This window comes from Tiliqua scincoides, chromosome 5 (assembly GCF_035046505.1).
Source record: "Tiliqua scincoides isolate rTilSci1 chromosome 5, rTilSci1.hap2, whole genome shotgun sequence".
NCBI lineage: Eukaryota > Metazoa > Chordata > Lepidosauria > Squamata > Scincidae > Tiliqua > Tiliqua scincoides.
In genome coordinates this window covers 93,678,659-93,703,445 of record NC_089825.1, presented here as the reverse complement: position 1 = coordinate 93,703,445, position 24,787 = coordinate 93,678,659, and the positions used below count along the sequence as shown (strand labels likewise).

Below are 24,787 nucleotides of genomic sequence, written 5' to 3'. Positions count from 1 at the left end.
CAGCACCCCCACTACATTCCTTAGCTCCAACCCACTGCTTCAGCTGAGGTCAGTGGGCCCAATGTGGCCACTGCGCATATAAATCCAAAGGACAGAAATGATGAGTTCCTTCCTCCTGATGCGGCATGCTGAGTTCTACATTTAGGGTTTTAGAATGAAAACCTATGTGCGTTTGGTAAGTGACCCTTTTGTGCTATTGCATTTCTGGGAGTGGCTGATGACTCCACCAGGATCCCCCACTCCAACAGCATCATCTTGGGCTGCCCGCACAGACCCCTGGGTCCTGCCACATGACTTGAGAACCTACCTAGTGCCCAGTACTCCCATCTCACCAGGTACAGTTTCATCTATGCAGAAAAATGTAGCACATCAGCATAGGGGTGGGATCAACCAGTGTGCTCTCTCTGCCCCACCACCATAAGTTTTGTCTCCCCAGGACTGAGTTATATAACAGTGTTATAGTGCCTTCCACATCTGGATCTACTAATATGACTAGAGTATAGGAAAGTGAGACACACAACAGCCACACAGAGATATTTAGGACCAGTACCACTCAACTTAAACTCTTCATCTTCAACAGACAACACCATAGAGACTTTCCATACAAATCTACACCTTTATTACAAGAGACAGCTGGACACAATGTTGAGGCCCACCTGTCTCCAGGGGGCAGGACCGTATATAAAGCTTTAGGCCAGGAAAAGTGCTCAAAAGTCTTGCGCCGCCTTCACGAAGGGACAGAAGGGTCATTGGCCAAGGTGCTGCCTGCTATTCCTCTTCCACCCCACCAAAGAAAGAACATCAGGGACAGTACAGGGATTAATCACCCACACCCTGCCCCTCCACTCAAGAGAGAGCACGTCCCAGCCTCCAAGCCACCCAGGCTCGTGGAATGGAGGCCTGTGCAAGCCCCAAGAAAAAGAAACACACACCCTTTGTCCCCACAACACTGCCGGGTGACATCAGAAGTCCATTTTAAAGGGAAGGAGAGGGGGAGTAAGAGCACTATATAGGTTCTTGCACCACCTCAATTTAACACTTCGCTGCCCCTCATCACCCCTGCAAGCCTGTGGGGCTCTACTCCCTGACACAGCAGAGGTAGTTGTGACTTCAACAGCCACACAAGGGGAGGAAGAGCCCACTAGTCCCGCCTCAGGTTCTTTAGCCGCTCCTCCAGGTCAGCGTCGGCGTCAGCGAGGGCTGCCGAGGCCTCAGCCTTCTTGCCCCCTGCAACACTCAGAGAGCCACCGGTTGAAGGCAGGTCTGCAAGGAAAAGGGGGGGGTATGTGTTAAGTTGGAATAAGAATACTTTATTTTTACACAACAGCACAACATACACCTTTCTTTTCTCATTTTCCCACCAGCCCAATCAGTGTGATCTCTTGCTTTTGCCAGACCATTCCTTACACCCCTAATTTCCACCTTATACAGATACTCACTAGACAGCTCATCCGTCAGCGTCAGACCCAGTTCATCTAGCACCTGGGAGACCACGGCATCACTGTGAATGGAAAAAAGAGTACAGAATTCATCAGAAATGACACATCTGCCTGTTCACCCTATTCACCTCCCCAAGGTTTTATCTGAGAGTCAGGCAGAACATGCACAGTTGTGTTCTAGGTCTGCAGAGCTGGGAAGGATATCACAGCCCAAATCCTACCACTTTCCATCATTTCTCTCAACACTACCTGCAGCAAACCCTGCTAACTGGGCAAAAACTTATAGCGGTGTTCTCTCCTATTTAGTGGGGGGAGGGGGGAGGAACTATCCACTCCAGCATGACGTCTTTTCCAATGATGTTGCTGGTGTCTCTTCTGTATTATTTAGATTGTGAGCCCTTTGGGGAAAGGGAACCATTTACTGATATATTTTTATTATGTGAACTACTCTTGTTGAAAAGAGGTATATAAATAATAATAATATTGTCATGTATTTGCTTCTTTCACCACAAATACCATGTTTTTGTCTGAACCAGAAATGCTATGCACATGCAGTGCATATATATGCACACTTTTTTCCATGTGCATGATCAGAAATATAGCAGCTTCCCCCCCCCCCCACAACATACACACATGCATGTACCTCTCCTCCTCATCTTCCTCGTCTCCCATGGCATCATCAATGGCATCATTCATCATCTCCTCTTTCATGTCCATGATCTCCGACTGCTTCTCAAACTCCATCATGATCTTCTGGATCTGGGGCAACTTGAGCTGAAAGAAGCCAAAAAGAACGGGTTGCTACACCATCCCAGAAAGAGACCAGCAAACATCTAACTGCCTGCCATGCTTGTGAAACCAGCAGCAGATTTAAGAACCTGAAAGAACACACTCGCATCCCTAAACATTAAAGTCTCTTAGTGGAAGCTCCCGAGATTTCATTTCTTTTAAAAATGAAAGTGCAAAGAGAACAGGCTTCAGTTCAGTGGTAGAACAGACACTCTGTATGCATAAGGCACAAGAGCCAGACCTTGAGATCTCTGGTTAAAAGGTTCTCAGTAGCAGGAATGAGAAAGGTTTCTGCCCGAGATCTTAGAGAAATGCTGCCAGTCAGAGCCTGTAATACTAGATGCACCAGTGGCCAACACTGCACCAAGTCATATGGTCGCGGTGATCCATGCCCTAGTGATGTTGAGATTAGACTACTGTAACATGCTCTATGTGGGGCTGCCTCTGAAGACAGTCTGGAAACTTCAATCAGAGCAAAATGCAGCCACCTGCGTGGTTGCTGGGGCTCATCAGGTCGAAGCAGCAATTGGGCCGCTGCTTCGGAAATTACACTGGCTGCCAGTTCGTTGCTGGGCTCAATTCAAAGTGCTACTTTTGACTTTTAAAGCCCTTTATGGCTCGAGACCAGGGTATTTGAGTGACTGCTTTTGTCCATATAATTCTACCCATCCTCTCTGGTCATTAGACGGTGCTCCAACCAGCAGAAGTGAGGGGGAGGCAGCTAGAATAGGGCTCTCTCAGAGGTGGCTCCTTGTTTATGGAATTCCCTTCCCCTAGAATTAAGAACAGCTCTGCCTCTGGAGACCTTTCAGCGGGGCCTCAAGGCATTTTCTATAGCAGCACATAGGTTGTGGAATTCCCTCCAATGGATGACACAAATGAGCCAGATGTTGATGTCTTTTAAATGCTTTGTAAAGACCTATTTATCCTGGACGGCTTTTGATTCACAATTGACTGTTTTTATCCTTCTTGATCTGCTCACATTAACTTGTTTCTTTTAAAATTGTTATTGTTTAATTGCTCTACCATTTTGTGAGCCTCCCCTGCTGGTATCTGTCGGGACCAAAGAGTGGGATAAGACTCTTAAATAAAATAAATATTACTCCATTGCCAGATCAGGTCTTCGACCTACTCACAAGCCTATCTTACTGACTTTCCAAGCTCTAAAAGTTCCAGTCCTCAACTCTGCCCTGCACTGCCTTCTGTAGTAAAGAAAATACCAAATGACCAAATGTATACTGAAAAAAGCATGCAGCCAAATTATGCAAACGAAGCAAACCAATTTGCTCACAAGATATTCTTATAATTGAACTTGGGTGCCTCATCGCAGAATACTAGATGCCCATATACTCTACATACCAGAGTGAGAGAACAACCCCTGTAGTTCCTTCACCCACGTTAATGGAAATCAAAAGTGCAAATCCAAGAACCTTCAGCTCAGTTTTATCCATGCTAAAAATACATCAATTGTGTTAGTGTTTGGGAGGAACAGGTGGAACAAGAGATATTTCCAAGCACACTAGAAACTTTTTAGCTTCCCTTTAAGGGTTCAGTCTCTGTACAAGCCTTTTAAAAAAAAACCTTATTCAATACTTTCAGTCTAACCCCCACTACCAGTCTCCACTGTTTATATCCTTTCATCAAGCTTCCTCTAGCAGTGAAGTTTCCCCCGCTTGAGAAACCTTATCTTCAGATCAACCCTTCAGAATGCACACCTTGTTGCAAGGAAGGAAATTGGCTTAGCCCTAACAACCTGAACTCACTCTCCAGACCCCAAAGAGCCTCTTCGATGAAAGAGCCTGGAATCAACTTACCTGCCTGTTCATAGTGGCCATGGCTTTGGTGACACCTTTCATTGCCTGAGCCATGGAGTTGTTAGATTTGAGGGTCTGTATCTTGAGTGACACTGCCTGGATGTTGGCCCGCATCATGATGAACTTCTTGACATAGCGTCTCGTCCGCACCAGGTCTTTGGCCATGATCTTCACAGCATCCTGCACCAAGAAAAGCAGGTTAGAGATGGAAATTCAAATGTGGCTTTCATGTGTCAGATGATCCGCCTTTTCCCCTCCCAGCTCACCATCTGTCCTTGTTTGGCCATCTTCTTGATATCGGCAATGATCTTCTTCTCCTGGCCTTCCAACTTCTGGCGCTCACGATCCATCTCTCGCATGGCACGGTTCAGCGCCCGTTGATTTTGCCGCAGCATCTCCTCCGGAGTCTTCCGTCGCCCAAAAAGCAGATCCATTGTGGCAGAAGATGGGTCGGCCTGGCAAGACAAGGAGTTCAGGAGATGGGAACCTTTGGACAGAAACAAACATTTGTCCCCATAATAGGGAGAAACACTCAGGTGTAAGAACTAAAGCAAGTTCTAATAATTAGCGCACAATACATATTATTATGTCTCTTTATGCTGCAAGCTTGACCAACCAAAAACAATCTTGGAACAGGGCTATACAAATGGGAAAGATATGCAAATGACTCTCCTTAATTGATCCCACTGAGTTCTAGGAACAAAGGCTGCAATCTGAGAAATACTGAGAAAGGGGAAAGGTAGCCTCCTTTTCAAAGTTATGACCTCCACTCTAAGAGGCGGTGGGGGGGGGGGTAATATATCCCAGAAACACATTGTGAGCACATGTACATGCACACACTGCACCTTTATACTGTATAAGCCCTCAGTCTATTTAAAGATAACTATTTTCTTCTCTGTTTCTCTTAGTGCACCTATATTTTTAGCCATAGCAAATTGTTCAAAGCCTTTGGGAAAGAATGGGCAAATCCAATCTAAACAGAACAAACACCTAAGGAGTTAACAGACCTGCAGGGTTAGTGCTGCTCATAAGACATGCCAGACATGAAACATAACCACTTGCTGGCCAGTCTGGGGAACCTTTCAACACTTCCAAACTCAGTGCAGTGCATCTTCACGGGACTGTCTAATAGCTTCCCCCGACAACACAATGAATACAGTACTTCTGCGATTCTTAAAGGTAGAGTGCAGGGGGACAGTTGTGACTCCGTATAATGAATCTAAAACAAACCAGGTAAATGGTTTGTAAACATAGCCAGACAAGCACATTGCCATATACATTTATACCAACTGACAACTGCTGCATTTTCACCAGCATCTGAACATTAATGGTGCAAGGGACAAAACCTCCTAGCCACTCAGGAAAAAGGCAATTAAGGGCCCAATCCTATCCAACTTCCCAGCAACAACGCAATCTCAATGCAGCTCCAACGTAAGGGAACAAACATTCCCTTACCTTGAAGAGGCCTCTGTGAGTGCCCCACCATCACAGGAAGTAGCAAATACCCCATAGCTGTGGCTGCATCAGTGCTAGAAAGTTGGATAGGCTGAGCCCTTCGTCCATTCGTTCCCAAACTGTGAGCTGTGGCTCCATGGGGACCTGCGGGAACCAGCCAGGGGAACTGGAGTCCTCAGGAAAAACCCGCCACCCTATACTGTGTATAGGATTGTAGCCCTAATGGGGAGCCACAGCCAATGGCCCAGTAGGTCAAGGGAGCCACCAAAAACTTTGCGAACCCCCTGCCTTAGTCCCTTTATAACGCTACCCAACAGTGGACTCTTTCTTCTTAAGTGACAAAGGACAGGGAAATGAATGGTGAGACAGCATCACCCCAGCGTATGAGGCCAGCATATGGTAGTCAGCCTGGATACCTTAAAGAACAGCTGGGAAAAATCCCAGGAGCACCCGTTGCTATGGTGGCTCTTCAAAACAGGGTAACAGCCACTAGAAGGGTGCAGTATTTTCTCAGCTTTTAACAAGACTACCACTTAAAATACAGAAACATAAGAAGGCCAAAGTCCCATCCAGTCCAGCTTCCTGTATCTCACACCAGACGCCTCTAGGAGCGCCCAAGACAACAAGAGACCTGCATCCTGATGCCCTCCCTCACATCTGGCACTCTGAGGCAGCCTACATCGAAAACCAGGAGGCTGCACATGCCCATCATGGCTTGTGAGCCGCCTTGAGTGCCCTTTGCTGGGATAGAAAGTCGGGATATAAATTCTATAAATAAATAAATAACCTGTGATAGACTTCTCCATAAATCTGTCTAGATACCTTTTAAAGGCATCTAGACCAGACACCATCACAGCATCCTGTGGCAGGGAGTTCCACAGACTAATTCGATGCTGGGTAAAGAAATATTTTCTTTTCTTTAATACAGGGGGGATGTTTTCCAGGCTCACCCACAGGGGAAGAAAAAACGTACATGAGAACACTACTCAGAGATTACTCTGAGGTTACTAGGAGTAGTAAAGATGCCAAGAAACCAGATCCTACCCCTTGGCAAGGGGGAGAGCAAGGGAAGAGAATAGCCCAGCCACAGCCTCACACCCAGAGCCCCCCCCCCCCATGAGCCCACCACCCTCCTCCTTCCCACCCTGGAACCTCAAGGACTCTCCCACCTCCCTCAATGGAGGGGAGGGACCAGAACAGGCTCCTCTCTATGATACCTGGGCCGACAGATGGGACCCCGCCCGCTCTCCCCTTACCCAGCAACAGCAGCAAATGTACAGATCCTTGTTATTTCCTCCACTCTCCTCTTCCGCCTTGGCCGGCTGACGTCACGGGAGGGGCATTCTCTCGTCACGGTCACGCGGGAGGCAGTAAACAGGAGAGGCTTCCTTGGGGCTTTGAGAGGAAAGGATAAACCATGGACATGAAGCCCTAGAGTGTCTCTCACAAGGCCAATTTAAATCATAGAGATGGAGAAAAAAGCCTAGAGTGTGTCTCTCACACGCACACAATTTAAATGCGACGCCTACCATAGAGCGTCCCGGGAAGAAGAGAGACCGTCTCCTGGGGCTGAAGAGGCCCTTCCTGCAGCAGTTTACCATAGAGAGGAAGGGGCAGCTGGGGAGTGATTCAGCCCTGCCAGTCTGTGCCTGAGCGCCAGTGGAGGCTCAGCTCTTCTTGGGGGTCCCAACAGCCCAGGCTGACTGTGATGGGAGGAGGGAAGGGGAGCTGTGGAGCTTCCAGCCTCCCCCATGGGGGTGGAGCAGTGCAAGGAGGGGAGCCTCAGTGCCAAGTGCAGGGCTGGGTGGCTTCTGTGACCACCAGGGATGTGTGGTGGGTGGGGAGGCAGGTGAGGCAGAGCCTCCCCACTGGAGGCCTTTGAAAAGTGCTGCCGCCGTGTGAGGCACGCACAACCCGCGCGCTTGGTGCGTGGGTTGTGGTGCTTGGGTGCCTCACACGGCGGCAGCGCTTTTCAAAGGCCTCCAGTGGGGAGGCTCTGCCTCACCTGCCTCCCCACCCACCACACATCTCTGCTGACCACTGCAGAGCCCTCACCTGCCTGGTGCAGCTCCTGCTGCCCAGGGCCACCTCCTTGAGCAAGACCTGCCCTCACTTCGGTGGTTCCCAAACTGTGAGCCCTGGAAACCAGCCAGAGGAGCTGCGGAGTCCTTTGCAAAACCCACCACCCTCTACAACACATAGGATTGTAGCTCCAATGGGGAGCTGCAGTCAATGGCTTAGTAGGTCAAAGGAATCGCCAGCCAAAAATTTTGGGAGCCACTGCCTTACCTCGTTGCCTTCAAGACACGTTTCAGACCCTCAGGCAGTGGTCTTCAGCCTTTTCAGGCCATGACTTCCATCTATACCACAGTGCATTTTGAACCACTGTGCCATGGTACACTGGTGTGCCTTGGGAGTTTGGAAGAGGACGATCATATATTAGTAAGGCCATTGGGAGGTGTGAGTGACTGGCTGGCACTGCAGTGCAACTTGTCAATTGTCAAGACACACCATCAGTTGTTTTTGTTTTTTTTACAATGTCAATGTCTTGCCAGTGTGCCAAGATCTATATACACACAGTATCTATGTATAGTATGAGACTGGAGATCCCACCATTGATTCCCCCCTCCCAGGACACTATCTGCCCACCCCATCCCCATCACTCCCCACTCCCCACCCATTACCCCCTCCCAGCACTGTTCACAGTAACCAAATATTCCTCTTAGAGAAAGCAGAAATAGTTACCCTGAAGCCTGGCACTAGTAAAAGCCTTTCAGCACAATTGCTAAAGACCTGAGCAGGACTGGTACAGAGTTTCCTGCTGCCTGAAGGAACACACCAGATGTCTCCCCCTTTCGCTGGTGGTGCTCTAGAATCCAGAAGTCTTCGATGTTTTTCATTCCTGTAGGCTGCTGTGACCCCACAAGTGAGGCTTTGTGACCCCATTGGGGTCCCATCCCCAAAGCGAATACTGCCCTAATGGAACTGATCACACATCTAGGGGAGCCAAAGCTCATAAAACCTTCTCTCCATATCCAATTCTCTCATACCCAGCCCCTCTCTTTTCCAGAAACTATATTAAGCTCTGGCTGTACTGGTGCCAGGCTGCTGGAGGGCCTGGGGCAAAGACCTACAGTGACTTTCTCCAGGAGGCCCTCCTCACGCCCCGCCCTCATCGCAGATGGCTCCAGACCTCACCTGCTACCCAAATTCTGACACCACCCTAGTTCTACATTGGTCCGGAGAAAGTCTCAAACAACTGCTGCATACCAGAATGCAGCCTGGAACTTTTCAGACAGGCAGCTGCACTTTTGGGAAACGGGCAAACACCTCACATCCTCACTGGTGCTGCTGACTCAAGGTCCTGCTTGCAAATACCCAGATCTTCGTTCAAGCCCTAGCCACAAAAATTTAGTTGCTGGAGCATGTAGTACTAGCACAATGTATGAGACTAGACCACTTTAAACTACGTTAAGAGTATCAAAGAAGCCTGAATAATTCATAAGAGGAGCTTCTTGCATTGAGAGGATAACAGGGAGCACAACTACACATAAATCAAGAAGATTCAATATTGCACAGGACTACCATGGGACTCAATTGTAGCATATGGCTGTCATCACACTGTACACAGAAACTACATTATTCATAATAAAGAAACACAAAACCTAAAATATTGCAAACAATCAGGAACCAGCAGAAGATGTGAGGATCTTACTATAACAACAACAAAAAATCTAACTTCCTAAGAGGAAGACAATGAAAGCAAGGGGATATAGTCACCAAGGCAGAATTTAATAGGAGGAAAGCTCAGCTTAGTGTTGGGTCCCATAGCGGAGGACAGAGTATGGCCTGCACAAAGGATCCGGCCAGTGTGCAGGAAGGCTTCAAACTTGCACACACAGATACCCACATCAGCTGTCACTGCTGCACCTCAAGGGCAAGAAAGATGAAATCTTTCAGCAGAGGCTTCCTCCAGCAGATGCATCAACATTGAGCCAGAGCATGAGCATCTAAGGTCAACTAGGCAAAAATATAGATGAGAAGGGCACTTGCAGATACCCCCCCCCCCATGCTTGCACCAAAGCAAATTACTGCCATTAACACACAAGACTTCAAATCACACCCTGGAGAGGTACTTGAGTTTCCCATGGGGACCCATGCCTACCTATATATTTCTGCCCCAAACCTGCTGCATGACACCACCATACCTACTTATCCTTCCATAACTCTGTCCTGCCACTTAGGATGTTTTTGTTTCTAGTAAGTGAGGTGAACAGAGAATAGATCTGAGATCCGGCCCCTCAATTCAGGAGTAAGGATTTGTACCAGAGATCACAGCAAGCTCAGGTTATAGTTCCATCCTCTTAACACTTGAAGATACTCTTGAACTTCCATTCAAACATTTAATTGACATGAATGAAATGCACATTAGGAAAAAAAATACATGACTCTTTGTTCAAAGACCACCAGCTCCCTGCTCATAATTAGATGCTCCTTACTCCTGAATTAATCTTCACAGGACAGCTGAGTGTTTGATTCCATTAGTATCTTATTACTGATAGTATTTTTTAAATAGTTATGTAAAACCACTTTGAGAACTGAAAAAGGGGTGTAAAGTATTTTAACAAAACAAATGGTTTTTACTTTCAGTTTCATTCACTCACTAAGATTTTCTACAAAACTATCCCACAAGCAAGCCAACTAAGGTTTGGTTGTACTGGTTAAAACTGAAATTGACAGAGTGCAGCTATACAGAGTTGTTACTCGACATCCCCAGATTCTCCTTTAAAATGCAGATTCCTTAATAACTGTATCCCAATAGTTACACTGTTTTCCTCCCTCACACTGGAAGCCCACTGTGAGAAACAAGAGAAGCAGCACTGCACCCAAATTTTGCTTGGGAGCACAAGTGTACTTGATGCAAAATTCTCAAGAAACAGAACTAGATGCAGGCACAGCATGCAAGCTTGTTAAGTCCACAAAAGTGTATGTATGCAGTTTTGGGAAAGACAGGCTCTGTTTTGCTATCTGTAAAATGGGAACTGGGGTAAACGCTATGCTTGCTACACAAAACAGCAAAGAATGCTTTACTGTTATCAGGTGCTATGCGAAGGCAAGGAACACAGTGTAAATATAGCCTTCGCTAGGAAGGTTTTCTTAGCTGCAAACCTTCTGAGTCTTAAAACCCCATCCAGTGATCAGAGAGAAAACCAAAACCTTCCCTTTTTGTATTTCTGGAGTTGTTTTTTTATAGAATGAGTCAGGTCCTTTAAGACAAAACATCCCACATCCTTTATGCTTCTCCAAAAAGGTCATGTTCCTATAGCATCTCTCCTGCACACACTTCAAGTCTCATTCTTCCAATGTTAAGTCCCAGGGAGATGCTTCAGTTTCCTCCCCAGTGATGGAAGGAACACAAAGAGCCTTTGGCCTACAAAGCTGGCCCATCTAGGCTAAAGACTATTTCATCCCCATTACTCTTGGATGTCTTTGTCCTTCCCTCCTCCTCCCCCACCAGAGCGGAAGAAAGCAGCAAACAAGATAGAGAGAGAGAGGCAAGGGGCAAACTGAGTGCACTAACATTCCCCTTTAATCACCCGACACACTAGAAGTACAGTGGCTTTATTTTGGCCAGGGGCTCGCAGGAGTCACTGGAGAGGCAGAGAGAGTTCATTGCTGGGCAGGCCCTGGTGGACACAATGGAAGCAGCACTGCCCCACTTACATGTTTATTACTATTTATTAGCACTGGTTGGTTTGGTTGGTTTTTTTTATTTTTCCTTAAAAACCAGACACACAAGTGAGTTGATTCTAAAAGGAATATTCCAGGCCTGACCCAGCCTCCCCAGAGCCCCAGCGCCTGGGGCAGGGCGGAGGTGGCTGAGCACCCCTCTCCCAGCCTTCCAGACCCACCCAGCCCTCGACAGCCTCCCCCGTGTAATAAATAGTTATGCTCAGAAGCCTTGGTGCCCAGCAGGGGAGGAGGAAAGGATAGGCAAGTCGCCTGCAGATCACGCAGTGCAGTTGCACTGCAGGCAGGGGGCGCCAGAGCACAGAGGGAGCCTTCTGATCTTAGCAGCAAAACCACAGCCCCCAGAAAGGCAGACTGGCACCAGCATGGGGTCCCATGCACCCAGCCCCATGGGGCAGGTGGCTACTCCAACATGGTGGAGTAGAGAAGCAGCAGTAACCTCACCCCTCACCTCACAGCAGCACATGGGGAGAATGGCAAGGGAGGTTTGAGGATTTGGTGAGGCAGCAGCTGCTGAGGCCCCAGGCTGGCAGTGGGCAGGATGAAGGCGAGCAGCTGGGGCAGGGAAAGGGGGGAGAAGAGGATGGAAGGGGGGGCCCTGCCAATTCCTGACTCCTGTGCCCCCTTGGTGGCTGAAGGCAGCGGTGTTGGCAGAGTCCCTTAGGAGAGCTAGAAGGGAGATGAAGGGGGCAGGGGGAGGGCAGGTTTATGCCCGGAGCCGGTCAGTTCTATTTGAGGCAGCGCTCAAAGTAGGTGGAGCCAATGTAGCCGCCCCGCATAGAGCGCTGGACATTCTGCTCAAACAGGCGTCTGTTGTTCTGGAGGACTTCAGCAGCCTCTTTGTTCAGGGGGTCTTCAGGGTTTGGCTCCTGAGAAAGGGAGAGAGAAAACAACTTATTAAACAGCAACATCCCATTCCTACTCCACTGCCAATTCACAGAACTGCTTGAGGGGCCCCTCAACTTCATTCACCATCACCCCAATTGCTCGTCGCCACTCAATGCATACTGGCCTGTGAACCAACAGGCACGTTGGACCTTCCATATTCCGTGCATCTGTAACTATAATGGGCAAATACAGAATCCTGAGAATTGACCTGGTTTCTAAGAGCAAGTTTCTAGGTGCTTCTGAAATAAGCTGGAAAGTATACTGGCAGCACTTGGTGAAATCTCAGAAGCTGCACGAGTACCAAACTGAACTTTCAGTGGTTGGTATGCAGGCTAGCTCCTTGTCCCTCTCCATGGCTAGCAGAAGCAGAATAAACTGCTAGAAGTAAGTACGTCTATCCACACTTATGACTGACTTACTGAAACATAAGAACAGCCCCACTGGATCAGGCCATAGGCCCATCTAGTCCAGCTTCCTGTATCTCACAGCGGCCCACCAAATGCCCCAGGGAGCACACCAGATAACATTGACCAGATAACCAGATAAACAATGTAAGTGGAGTTTCTTGCTCAGCACTCATGAACTGGCAGTCCCAAATCAATCCTGCCTTAGCTGCTGGGTAACACAGGAAGCTGCTTTCTACCAGGTCAGACCTCTGGTCCTTCTAGCTCAGTATAGTCTATGCTGCCTGGCAGTAGTCCTTCAGGATTTCAGGCAAGGTTTCTCCTAGTCCTAACTGGAGATGCCAAGGATGGAGCCTGCTACCTTCTGCATGCAAAGCTGCTGCTCTTCCACTGAGCCACAGCCCCTCCTGCTGACAGTATCCAGTTTCAGAAAAGCACCGCAACACCAATATTTTAATTTTTTTAACACATTTCTGTGTTCCTTTTGACCCATTTTAAGGAACCATCATGGCAGCTTAGAGTCAACAAACAGAAAATCACAACAGGAAAACAATTTTAAAACTTAGAGTTTAAATTAAATGAACAGCAGAAAACTGTACAAAAAGCAAACAGAACAAAAAAGATTGACTGCCCACCTTAAGCAGAATCAAGTTCCATCAGGCCTTAAGGGGAGGAAATTCCACAAGACAAGGTGCCGCTACCGAAAAGGCCCTATCTATCTATCTATCTATCTATCTATCTATCTATCTATCTATCTATCTATCTATCTATCTATCTATCTATCTATCTATCTATCTAAGAGATTTATACCCCGTCTTTCTGTCCAATGAAGGACACTCAAGGCAGCTTACAATTAAAAAACAAATAAAACCTAAAATATACATATATAGAAAGACATTAAAAACAAAAAAACACAATAAAAAACCTGGATCCCAAATTAAAATACATTTAAAAATGCCATGCCCCCTGGTGTCAGCCTAAAAGGCCTTCCTAAATAAAAAGGTCTTAAGCCCCTGCTGAAAGGACTCTAAGGAAGGAGTTGTCCTCAATTCCAGGGAGAGGGAGTTCCACAGACTGGGAGCCACCACCGAGAAGGCCCTCTTTCTAGCCGCCATCCCCCTCACCTCCGTTAGTGGTGGCACAGTCAGAAAGGACCCCTCTGATGACCTGAGAGGATGGGTCGGATTATATGGAAGGAGACGATCCTTCAAATACCCTGGTCCTGAGCCATATAGGGCTTTAAAAGTCAAAACTAGCACTTTTAATTCAGCCCGGAAACAAACTGGCAGTCAGTGTAGCCGCCGAAGCAGTGGCCCAACTGAGTCGAACCGACAAGCCCCAGCAACCACACGGGCTGCCGCGTTCTGTGCTAGCTGCAGTTTCTGGACCGTCTTCAGAGGCAGCCCCATGTAGAATGCGTTGCAGTAATCTAATCTGTTAGTCACTAGGGCATGGGTCACCGTGGCCAGGTCTGAGCGACCCAGGTATGGTCGCAGCTGGCGAATCAGCCGAAGCTGGGCAAAGACTCCCCTGGCCACTGCCGCTACCTGGGAATCCAGGAGCAGCTGCGGATCCAGGATTACCCCCAACCTGCGGATTTATTTATATCCTGCATCCTCAACAAACAAACCTCCAGTAACAACAGAACATAGAGCAGAGCCTTCAGTGACAAATGCAGAGTGCACGTAGGTTTCACAAGAGGGGACATAGCCCTTCAAGTATCCTGGACTCGTCAGTAGGGCTATATGTTGACATGTTTGTTTCTGGTGAATAACACAGGATTACAGCCTAAGTCTTACTGAACGCAATGGGCCTGCTTCTAAGTAAAATAAATAACACTGTTTTCAAACACCTCTATGTATAGGTAATAACCAGTACCCTGAATTGAGCTCAGAGGCAAACTGTAAACCAGTGCAGCTCATGAAGCATACATATAATGTGTTCTGACTAATGGATGCTCAGGTTGCTGCAATCTGGAGGTGAAGTTTCCAAACCATTTTCAAGAGCAGCCTCAAGTAGAACACATTGCAGTAGGCTACACAAGCTTAACTCAGGCACCAATTGCTGCAGTCAGATCTGCCTTGTTCAGCAAAGGCTCAGCTGGCTTGCGCCTGCCTCCTCAGGAGCATTCCCAAACTGCAAATCTGACCCTCCAAGGGGAGTGCTATCCCATTCAGAATGACATTATGGGAAAATTTGCATCCGAGTGCAGATACCTCACATATGGTCCAAGTTACTGGCGAACTGCCCAAAATGATGCTCCAGCTATAACAGAGAGGTTGTGGTAGGTTACTGCATGAGCCACCACCAGTATAACCAAAAGGCTCTTGGTGCACTAAGGCCAAGACAAACACAAAAACCACATGCTCAGGTGTATTATTCCCACAGGATCAGAAGGGGCTAAAAAGCCAGAGTCCAATCTTGCTTCAAAGGGTAGGAAAATTCACCAGCTAACAGACCACAGAACAGGTCCAACTGCAAACTATGGAGGCTTTTATAAACAAGGTCCTACAACTTGCTTTGCACTGAGACAACTGGTAGATAGCCAAATTACACCTATTAACATATTGTATGTACCCTTTTCATCAACACAGCCAATGAAAACTTTGGCTGAAGGACTCTACTTCCTGATGCAATTCCTGTTCAATGCAAAGGAAACACCTTCCAAACACCAGCTGTGATAAGCAACTAGAAAAGCAGCACACTAAGAGCCCGTTTATATGATCAATAGAAATCAAGAAGCAACACCTTACCCATGCCACTATCATCACTTTATCCTGCCAGTTATATGAAGTGACCCACATCCTGTATCAGCTAATCCTGTGACATGAAATAGCCTTTAGCCCCTGTGAACAAATAGCTTCCAAACTAGCTCATCCAGGGGCAAGATTTCACAACTTATACCAAGCCCCATCCTACCATAACCAAGAAGAAAATTATCTTTTTGCACCATGGCAGCTGCCCTTTACAGGGAAGCAAGCACAAAATAAATCTGAGGCAATAATTCACAGACTCCTCTTTAAGAAACTCCCCAAAATCCAGAAGCCGACAGAAGAGAGTCTATTGCCTCAAACTACTTCAGCAATCAACAACAGCACAAGAGTCACCATTAGGTATTCTATCTCTTGAGCACACATTTGGATGGGTCAGGCACAGAGGTTTGGGCCCACACTACCGCAGTAAGGCCTGCTTGCCTCCTGGGAGACAATGCGTTACACCCTCTTTCTTTGCACTCTTCTGGCCATAAGGCAAGCAAAAGCTTTTACAGCTACAAGGACACATGATCTCCCACCTCTCAGTACAAACAACAAGAGCACAAATTTGATAAAAGAGTCAGGTTCCCCACTTTCTGTGTAAATATTTGCCAGCTGTTTTATCTTTTAACACACATGATGGTGCTTTATCCCCACCCCCCAAAACAAAATAATAATAAGTCCCAAGACACACAAATGATAACAAGGGTACGCAAAGTCTGTCAATATAAGATGTACTGTATAGTGAATAATCCTGCTTCCAAGGTCATAAGTGAGAATGGGCCACAGCAACAAAACCTACAGCAGATCTCTCCAAACCCCAGTCTGTGTGTCAGATCTGGGGTTTAGGAGAACCCTCCCCCACCCACCCGCCATGAGCAATGCTTCCTGTTCCAATATGTCATGGCTCTTCATCACACCAAATTGGGATGACGTGACACTCCAGTCAGTTGCATCTGCCCTGAAATACAGGCACTATGCCTGCTGGGGCACTGCATCATAGATATGACTGACCAGAGCATCGCATCATCCCATTCTGGGATGGGCCACAGCGCGCCAGAATGGTAAGTGCCAATCGTGCTGGGGAAGGCATTCCCAGTACACAGAAGTCTGCAGTTTGGAGACTGCTGATCTACAGCAGGGGTGCCCAAACCCCGGCCCGGGGCCACTTGCAGTCCTCAGAGGTTCCCAATGGGGAGCCCCCAGTCTCCAATGAGCCTCTGGTCCTCCAGAGACTTGCTTGAGCCCATGCTGGCCCAACGCAACTGCTCTCAGCATGAGGACGACTGTTCAACCTCTCACCTGAGCTGTGGGATGAGGACTTTCTCCACTACTTGCTGTTTCACATCTGTGATGCAGCTGTGGCGGTGAAGGAAAGGTTGGCCTTGCTTTATGCAAGGCCTTTTATAGGCCTTGAGCTACTGCAAGACCTGCATTCATTCATTCGTTCCATCTCTAATAAATTCATTTATGTAAATTTATTCAAATTTTAAATATAAATTATTTTTTCCCCCGGCCCCCCGACACACTGTCAGAGAGATGTGGCCCTCCTGCCAAAATATTTCGACACCTCTGATCTACAGTATGGACAAGAGCATGAACCCAGAGAAACTGCCATCCTGGTTGCCTTGCCAAGATACCCATACAGAGCAGAGTAGATAGCAACCAACATTTAAAAAAAGAAGTTTTAAAATCTGAGTTAGCCTTGTTGTATTAAGTGCCCCTTAAAGGTAACCTGGCTTAAAATATCTTAATATAATACAAACTGCTCTTAAAACGGAATCCATGATTCTATATGAAACACAATGAATTAAAGTCCAATTCTCTACATCAGTGTTCTTTAAACCTGGGGTCACAAAGCCTCAGTTGGATTGGGCAACTTAAGGAACAAAAAACTATCAAGACCACTGGACCAGAGCACCACCAGGTAAGGAGGGCAGCAGCTGGTGTACCTTTTAGGTACAAGGAGATTGTGTCCCAGTCCTGCTCACCTTCTTAGAAATTGTGCTGAAATAGTTTTCACTATTGCCAGGTTTCATGATAACTTTTTCTGTTCTCTCTAATGAGAATATTTTGTTAGTATTAGTTAACAGTGCCGAGAGGGGAGGCAGAATGAGGGGAGGGAGTGGGTGCCGATGGGGATAGGGATAAGCAGATAGGGCCCCGGGACAGAGTGGGATCAACAGTTTCATACTTTTATATTTACTGGAGTCATGGCATGAAAAGGTTTGAAGACCAATGCTCTATATAAAAGAATGAAGCAGAGGCAAAAATGTGTATTCTGAGGTTAAGCATTTATAAAATGGCATGAAAGATAACAGAATATATTTATTATTGTTGTGTTTCTCCAAGTGGGGGTTGGGAGTGGGTCCTGACCTGATTTCTGGTGGATCCTGCAGAGCCTTCAATGAAAACATGGGTAATGGAAAGATCAGATAACTAATTGCCTCAAGACCTGAGGCTATTCAAGAATCAGATAGATGCTAACTGCCCTGCAAAGAGTTGAGCTCCTGCAGTTTGCAAGCTTGTGTAAAAAAAGGAAGATAAATGTTGAGTCTTTTTCTGGTGTGTTTTTTTACCAAATCCATCAATGCCAGGTAGTGGGGGAAGGTGAAGGCTGGGTCACATACCTAAGCCCCTCTAGCCTAGAGGCTATTTAGCAGAGTTGCCTCATTACAAGAAATAGATCAAATTTTTTTGCAAATAAATATGACTTGTAAATAAATAAAAACACTGCTTTGTAGATCACCTTTTTTAAAAGTCTTGTAAAGCTAGGTGGATTCTGATACAGTGTCATTTTAAGAAGTGGGTCCCAGTGCTAAAAAGTTTTAGAACCACTGTATTATTGTATTAACTGGTGAATATCAAGACTATCCACCAAACAGCATGAACATTTTTCATATCATGGAGAAACCCTCTTTCGCTCAGGAATTACTAGCTTTGAATTCTAGAAAATTCTGTTCCCTTTGGCTGCAATCATACGCACACTTACCACTGAACTCAACAGACTTCTGAATAGACCTACATAGGATTGTGCTAAGTCTTCAAATAAAAATACTTAGGGCGCAATCCTAACCCACTTTCCAGCACTGACATGAGGGCAATGCAGCTCCAAGGTAAGGCAACAAACATTCCCTTACTTTGAGGAGGCATCCGTGAGTGCCCCCCAACTGCAGGATGCAGCACACGTCCCACTGGCACTGCTATGCCAGTGCTGGAAAGTAGGTTAGGATTTGGGTCTTAGTTTCCTTACATATGCAAAGTGTTTCATGCAAGGAGAGTGCCAAACAGGAATTCTTAATATTATTATTAAAAATACTTATATACCACTTTTCAACAAGAATAGTTCACAAAGCGGTTTACATAGTAAGATAAATCTAATGATTCCCTGTCCCCAAAAGACTCAACAATTTCGCCCTTAAAGATTCTATGGCATGAGGGTTGTACAACCAGAGGTTTTGGATGATAATCCTGGGTAGAATCAAGGCTCTACTTGATTGCAAACAGGTGTGTTCCACTTATTATGCACGCTTGTTCGTGAGACATGTTAGAAAACTGGCGACTTGATTGACAGTCATTCATTTTGGCCAGGAGGCTGTCGGACTCCACAAAAGCTTTACACACTTCAGGGCTCTCACAATACTCTCAAGCTCACTGCACTAAGGCAATTCCTCGTCTCAAGTTATTCTTGTAAACTGGCAGACAGCAGGTAGTCATCAGTACACACATCCCACTCAAATACAAACACTTCCTGTATAAAAAGAATACATCTCCCCCACTCCCTTGCCTCTGCCCCAAGCATACCCAGTCTCACACTCAACACCCACAGGATCTTGGTGTACATATTTCATTCTATTTTCTGTGTCATTTCCTCCCCACTCCCACATCTACATTCTCAGCTCAGGTTGCAGATGGATGAGTTTCAAGAATTAATTTCTAGAAGATGCTCCTCTCCCCCACGCTCCCCCTGCATACACTTTCACCTCCACATATACTCACCAAGAAGAGATACTGCAGGCCATAAATTATAGAGTTTATTGTTAGTACAGGCTTCCAGTCCTCTCTGTGAGACAGAAAACAAAATTAGAATGGTGATGGGGAAAGAAAACCAACCTCCAAAGAAATAGCACCAAAGCAAAGTGTAGGGTAGGACTGAAGACCGGCTTCAGCCACACTGCCCAAACACAAGTCAAAAATGTAATTTTAAAGAGGGTTGGGACAGTCTCAAGGTCACAAATACTTAAAGAACACAACTGTTAAAAGGTACATACTGGAATTCCATTATCAAACCAATTCTCACAGTCCATGATAATGCCCCACTAACAGGTCTCATTTCTGACAAATTTATCCCTTTCATTTCATTTTCTCCTTGTGTGCTTTCAGCAAATGCCAACATTAAATTCTCAAAGTAACCAGTAGACTTTACAAGAGGAAGACCAGGAAATGTCCCTGAGCACATAGGAAATGTCCAAATTGTTGGAATGTCTCACACTCAGTCAAGAGGCAACAAAACAAAAGAGGAAAGAGATAGCACAGTGGAGAAATGACTCACTTTACAGTAAAAAAAAAAAAAAAGAGTTCATCAGAACTAGAAAGATGATACAATAAACAGGAATGGGGAGAAAACGGGAGCATCCAAATAGGACAGCAATCAAAACTCCATACCTGAGGATATTTAGGCAGACGTTGCCTTCTAAGTCTATGTTGGGGTGATACACCATGGTCTCACACTTCACCTTGGGCGGGTCATGTGGGTAACCTTGCCCCACCTGCAGGTCACACAAAACAGATACAGATGTCAGCTCTCTCATATTTCCAAACAGAAATTTTGCCAAATTTTGACAAGTCAGCCAGCCTGTAGGGACCTGGGCATACCATTACTAGGAGATCAAGTTCTCTCATATTCCATAATGATCCGATGTGCTATGCTCTTATGTACTGTGTCTCCTCTTTGCCCAAAACAAATGCCATAGTGAAGGGGGGAAGAAATATCTTTACACACCACAGATTAGGATTCTCCAATATTGCTATCTATAAGCAAGACATGTCCAGGATGTCACCTATTACCACTCAATCCCCAGCATCCTCCCCACCTGTTAATTTAAAGGAAGTGATGGAGGTGGTGGCGGCGGCAGCTACTTTCACCTCCATCTCCATCCACCACTGGAGGCGGTAAGACACGTGACCATTCACTCACTCAGAAGGCACACAAGAAGAGAATACAGCAACACACTGTGGAGAAAACAGTGGAGCCATCAGGTAGATGGCAGACTAGGGGGTGGGGTGATGGGCAGCCATGGAGACGCCCTGCTCAAGCTTCCCCAGTACGCTGCTCAAAGCAATCTTTTTTGCCAGCCTCATGAATGGACTGCCCTGGCTCAGACAGCCACAGTGGTATTGCAAAGTGTTGAATATAAACTGGGGAGACCCAGATTTGACTCTCCACTCAGCTATGATGCTTACAGACTCTCTTGGGCCAGTCACCCACTCTATAAGACCCAGGCTACAAATTATACAGAGTGAGGCAATAGAATTCTGAACTTTTCCACTTCAGACTCTAGGTGGGTTCCTATATTTTTAAATCCTCTCTCCCCTCCACCCAATATAGAGCAAATAAACACACTGGAGGAAAAGTTTAGCACACACTTTTCCTTAATTTCCTCATTTACTAGTGAGGTTTCCTGCAGGGAGTCAGGACTGCCCTGAAAACCCCAGCAGGTGGCAGGCAGCAGTGACACGAGCTATTCAAGGGAGCTTGCACCCTCACTGCTTACTCCTCCTCTCTCCATCCATAACCAGGCTTCCTCAGAGATCCCTGTAATGACTCAAGAGCCACTGAGGAAGCCCATTTCCTTGAGGGGTAGAATGATGAAGGACCAACTCTCTTGTCTGACCACAGAGGGAAGAGCACACAGGAGCCTGCTCTGTCTCACCGACAAGGTTGAAACCAATTGGTCATTTACTCCTCTTTCAACCACCCACACTGCAAGAGTTTGTTGAAGTTATCCCTATAATATGGCACGGCGGCCATAAAACAGCTACTGACTCTAAATTATCCTGACTGTATGGTTAAAACTAGCTCCTACAGCCCCTTACACAACCTATTCGAAGACTGGGGCCAATACAAAGAAAGGCAGGGAGATTACTTACCTTAAAACTGAAAACAAACTTCCCACCTTTATAGAAGCCCTGTAAGAAAAGATTTAGAAAAATTATCAGTGAATTTACCTGCACGTGGAAGAAAAAAAATGGTTCCCATAAAAATTAGCTGTTCAAAGTCTTGAAGCTAGGAAACTATTGTTGCTAAAGACATCTGTAATGTGCATGGAGAAAGCCAAACTGTACAAAATAAACATACTTACATAACATACATTTAATACCCAACATTTGAGTTGGGAGGGTGTTTGAATTCCTTCAATCTACCCACTCCAGAAATATGGTAGCAGAAAGAGGCTGGACAAGTAAATCTTTATGGTGTAGCAACATCACCACCAGGTTGGGACAATACAGAAATAAAAAACAAAACACATGACAGGATACTATTGACAGAGAATGGAGCACTACTAATCACTGGAGTTGCTTGGACACAAGCCTGGGCACTATCAAAATCCATCTGCCCCCAAGGGCTAGAAATATTTTTTAAGTAATGGAATTTCTTAGAGATCCTGCTTTTCCAAGACATTCTATGCACAAGTAAAACCACTGAAGCAAAAAAATCAACCAGTTGTGCGCACCACCTGCCAGTCCAGTGATGATAGGTGGAGCCAAGAGCTCTAAAAACAATGGACCACTATCATAGTTTGTCAGCTGGTACAAGCTACTTCCTTGTTCCAGACTGACCATAGAGCTAGGCTGTTGTGCAACAGCTCCGCCATAGCCACTGGAAATTTCCATGATCAAAACTGAATGACAAGTTTCAGGAGACTGCTTCTGGCTGGCCAGTTCCCTCTCCTCACCACCAGCCACTCACCTCATCAGGGCAGATAACTAACTTGAAGTTGAGGAGATCATCCTGGTCTGAAAAGTCTATTTCACATGTTTTCGGCAAATTCAACTCATTAATGTCTGGAAGGAAAAGAAAGGAAGATGTCAGTTTGCAAAGGTGGTTCAGTGGAACTAGTGATCAGTTCAACAGGAAAGTAACTGACTCATCTCACACCCAAACCAATCTTACTCTTTCTTCAAGGCAACATGCTTTGAAAATGGACAGCACTGTTTTGCTTTGTAAACCTTATAAAGGGAAGACCACTAACCACCCCACAGGAATGACCCTTCTGAACTATAAGCTGACAATAGCATACTAAATCCTGCACAAGGAGTTCATGTGCCTAAGGACTGGCAAATACCAACAACCAAGGTAAAAAAAATAAAAATAATTTCCATTCCTTTTGCTCTGTGGCAGAAAGGCTTGTTTTAGGAACCAATGCACTGAAAGAGATACAATTCTGGATAGTGCCCTAGACTTGGGTGTAAAACTTCATTCAGCCATGAAGCTCACTGGCTGGCCTCAGATCAGGCCTTCCTTTCTCTCTCTCTTTCATCCTAACCAACCTCATAAGGCTGTTGTATAGATAAAATGGAGAAAACCCCATGTATCATCTTTGGCTCCTTAGAAGGCTTTGAAAAAAATTGAATCAGCAAATGCACAGCTTAAGCAAGGGTTCAGCCATAAGGCTCAAGTTAATCATAGGCAGCCCGAGGCACATGCAGAGTATTTTTTCCTCAACTACTGAGTAAGCACAGAGCTTTTGCAGTTCAAGAGAGAACAACTAGACTGCAAAGACAGGAATTCCAAATAAGGCAGGCACCCCAACACTTCTGATGCACAGGAGCTCAGATAAACTAATCAGGAAGTCTCCAGGGCAAATGCAGGAACTAACCCAGGAACCATAGGCAATATTTCCTCTGCAATATGAAGCTAGCAAGCCTCGCCTGCCATACAGTGATTTGTCACAGAAACAGCAACACCAGCAGTGTGTGTGAACAGATCTGGAAGTGCCACTTGAAAGGCCTCACTCAGTGTTTCTCAACATTTGTCCTCCACTGTACCACTTCGTGTGGCTCACCTATTCAAAGTATCACCAGAAGCAACTGCCAGTGACTGGAAATAGTGACCAACAGTAACCAAAGCAAATCATTGCCAGTTACATCTATGTTAGGAGACCAGATGAGATGTGATGAACACCAGTAAGAGACTCAGGGTAGACAGGAGGGTTTTTTCAAGCACACTTTTGAACGCTGCCCATTGAGCAGTCTCCTGCCACTGTCTGTTGCATCACATTCTTGGTCATGACAGCAGCGGTCCAGGGGTCCCACAAATACCACTAGACACCACCTCAAAAGGGGAAGGCTTTTTCAAGTGCAGAAAAGGATGCTTTGAAGCCTCCTGCCACTGTTTGTTGTGTCACCTTCCTGGTCCTGCTGGCAGGGGTCCTGTGAGTACCACCAGCCACCACCACAAGTACCACCGGTACCACCTCAAGATGGGAGGGTTTTCTGAGCATGGGAAAGCATGCTTTGAAGCCTCCTGCCACAGCCTGTGGTGTCGCCTTCCTGGTCTCATGGCAGGGGTCCTGCAAGTACCACCAGCAACCACCTCAAAGTACCACCAATACCACCTCAAGATAGGAGGGCTTTTTTTGGAGGCAGAAAAGCAAGCTTTGGAGCCTCCTGCAACTGCTTGTGGTGTCACTGCTGGGGGGCAGAGGTCCAGGGGTCCTATCTGTACCGCCAGCCACCACCTCAAGTGCTACTGGTACCACCTCAAGATGGGAGGGCTTTTCACAAGCATGGAAAAGCCTGCTTTGGAGCCTCCTGCCACAGCCTGTGGTGTCGCCTTCCTGGTCTCACTGCTGGGGGCAGGGGTCCTGTGTGTACCACCAGACATCACCTCAAGTACCACTGGTACCACCTCAAGCACGCGCACCCCCAGCCACCGCCTCGAGGCCACTGGGGGCACCGGCTGGGCTCCTCGCGCTCCCTGCGCGGGCGGCAGTGCCCCTGGAGGAAGAGCTGCTGGGGCTCCCCGCGCCCCACCTTTCTGGATGCGGAGCTGGGCGGCGGAGGCCTTCTTGCTGGAGCCTTTGGTGCCGCCGGCCGATTCCTCCTCCTTCTTCTGCTGCTTCAGCGAGAAGAGCTTGATCATCCTGGCTGAAGGGCTGCTGGTCTCCGGCCTTCCGGCCCGGCCTCTCCCACCTTCTACCGCGGCTCGGGCCGGCCCGGCGCAGCCCAGCCCAGCCCGGGGCTTGGGGGAAGGCTCCCGAGGCCTGGCCTGGCCTGGCCCGGCGTGGCCTGCTGGGGTCGGGCCGAGAGGGGAGGGGAGGGCGGGGGAGAGGAGGGAAGGGAGCGGGCGGGCGAGCGAGAGGAGAGAAGGCAGGGAGGGCTCCGGCAACCGGCCGCCGCCGCCGCGCTCCCCACTGCGGGCTCTGTGTCTCAGGCGTACAGCAACGGACAGCCCCTTCGGCCCTTCCCGGAAGACCATCGGCAACTTCCGC

General features: G+C 47.0%; 2 protein-coding genes across 3 annotated transcripts; both read right to left on the bottom strand.

Annotated features, from left to right (window-relative positions):
- Nucleotides 1-602: 602 nt before the first annotated feature.
- Nucleotides 603-6,912, bottom strand: CHMP2A (charged multivesicular body protein 2A). Of its 2 annotated transcripts, none has more exons than XM_066628400.1 (6): nt 6,754-6,912; nt 4,309-4,529; nt 4,043-4,222; nt 2,083-2,213; nt 1,440-1,501; nt 603-1,263 (listed from the first exon to the last, which is right to left on the bottom strand). In XM_066628400.1, exons 2-6 carry the CDS (start codon nt 4,474-4,476, stop codon nt 1,142-1,144), a joined length of 663 nt encoding a protein of 220 aa, XP_066484497.1. In that variant the 5' UTR covers nt 4,477-4,529; nt 6,754-6,912; the 3' UTR covers nt 603-1,141. The 2 variants fall into 2 exon arrangements, with proteins under 2 accessions (XP_066484497.1, XP_066484498.1); XM_066628401.1 differs by having other exon boundaries at nt 4,309-4,497.
- Nucleotides 6,913-11,069: 4,157 nt separating this feature from the next.
- UBE2M (ubiquitin conjugating enzyme E2 M) lies at nt 11,070-24,787 on the bottom strand. Its single transcript, XM_066628175.1, has 6 exons — nt 24,330-24,787; nt 22,264-22,358; nt 21,444-21,482; nt 19,959-20,062; nt 19,293-19,356; nt 11,070-12,117 (listed from the first exon to the last, which is right to left on the bottom strand). The coding sequence occupies exons 1-6, from the start codon at nt 24,772-24,774 to the stop codon at nt 11,977-11,979; spliced, it is 888 nt and encodes a 295-aa protein (XP_066484272.1). The 5' UTR covers nt 24,775-24,787; the 3' UTR covers nt 11,070-11,976.

What these genes read in the sequence shown, in the direction of transcription:
- CHMP2A (XM_066628400.1), bottom strand. Translation starts at nt 4,476, where the DNA reads ATGGATCTGCTTTTTGGGCGACGGAAGACTCCGGAGGAGATGCTGCGG. An exon ending in TGGCCACTATGAACAGGCAG is followed by an intron (nt 2,214 to 4,042) that starts GTAAGTTGATTC and finishes GGCTTCTTTCAG; the next exon opens with CTCAAGTTGCCCCAGATCCA. An exon ending in GAGGAAGATGAGGAGGAGAG is followed by an intron (nt 1,502 to 2,082) that starts GTACATGCATGT and finishes TTCCATTCACAG; the next exon opens with TGATGCCGTGGTCTCCCAGG.
- UBE2M (XM_066628175.1), bottom strand. Translation starts at nt 24,774, where the DNA reads ATGGTCTTCCGGGAAGGGCCGAAGGGGCTGTCCGTTGCTGTACGCCTG. An exon ending in TAGTTATCTGCCCTGATGAG is followed by an intron (nt 21,483 to 22,263) that starts GTGAGTGGCTGG and finishes CTTTTCTTACAG; the next exon opens with GGCTTCTATAAAGGTGGGAA. An exon ending in GCCTGCAGTATCTCTTCTTG is followed by an intron (nt 12,118 to 19,292) that starts GTGAGTATATGT and finishes TCCCTTTCTCAG; the next exon opens with GAGCCAAACCCTGAAGACCC.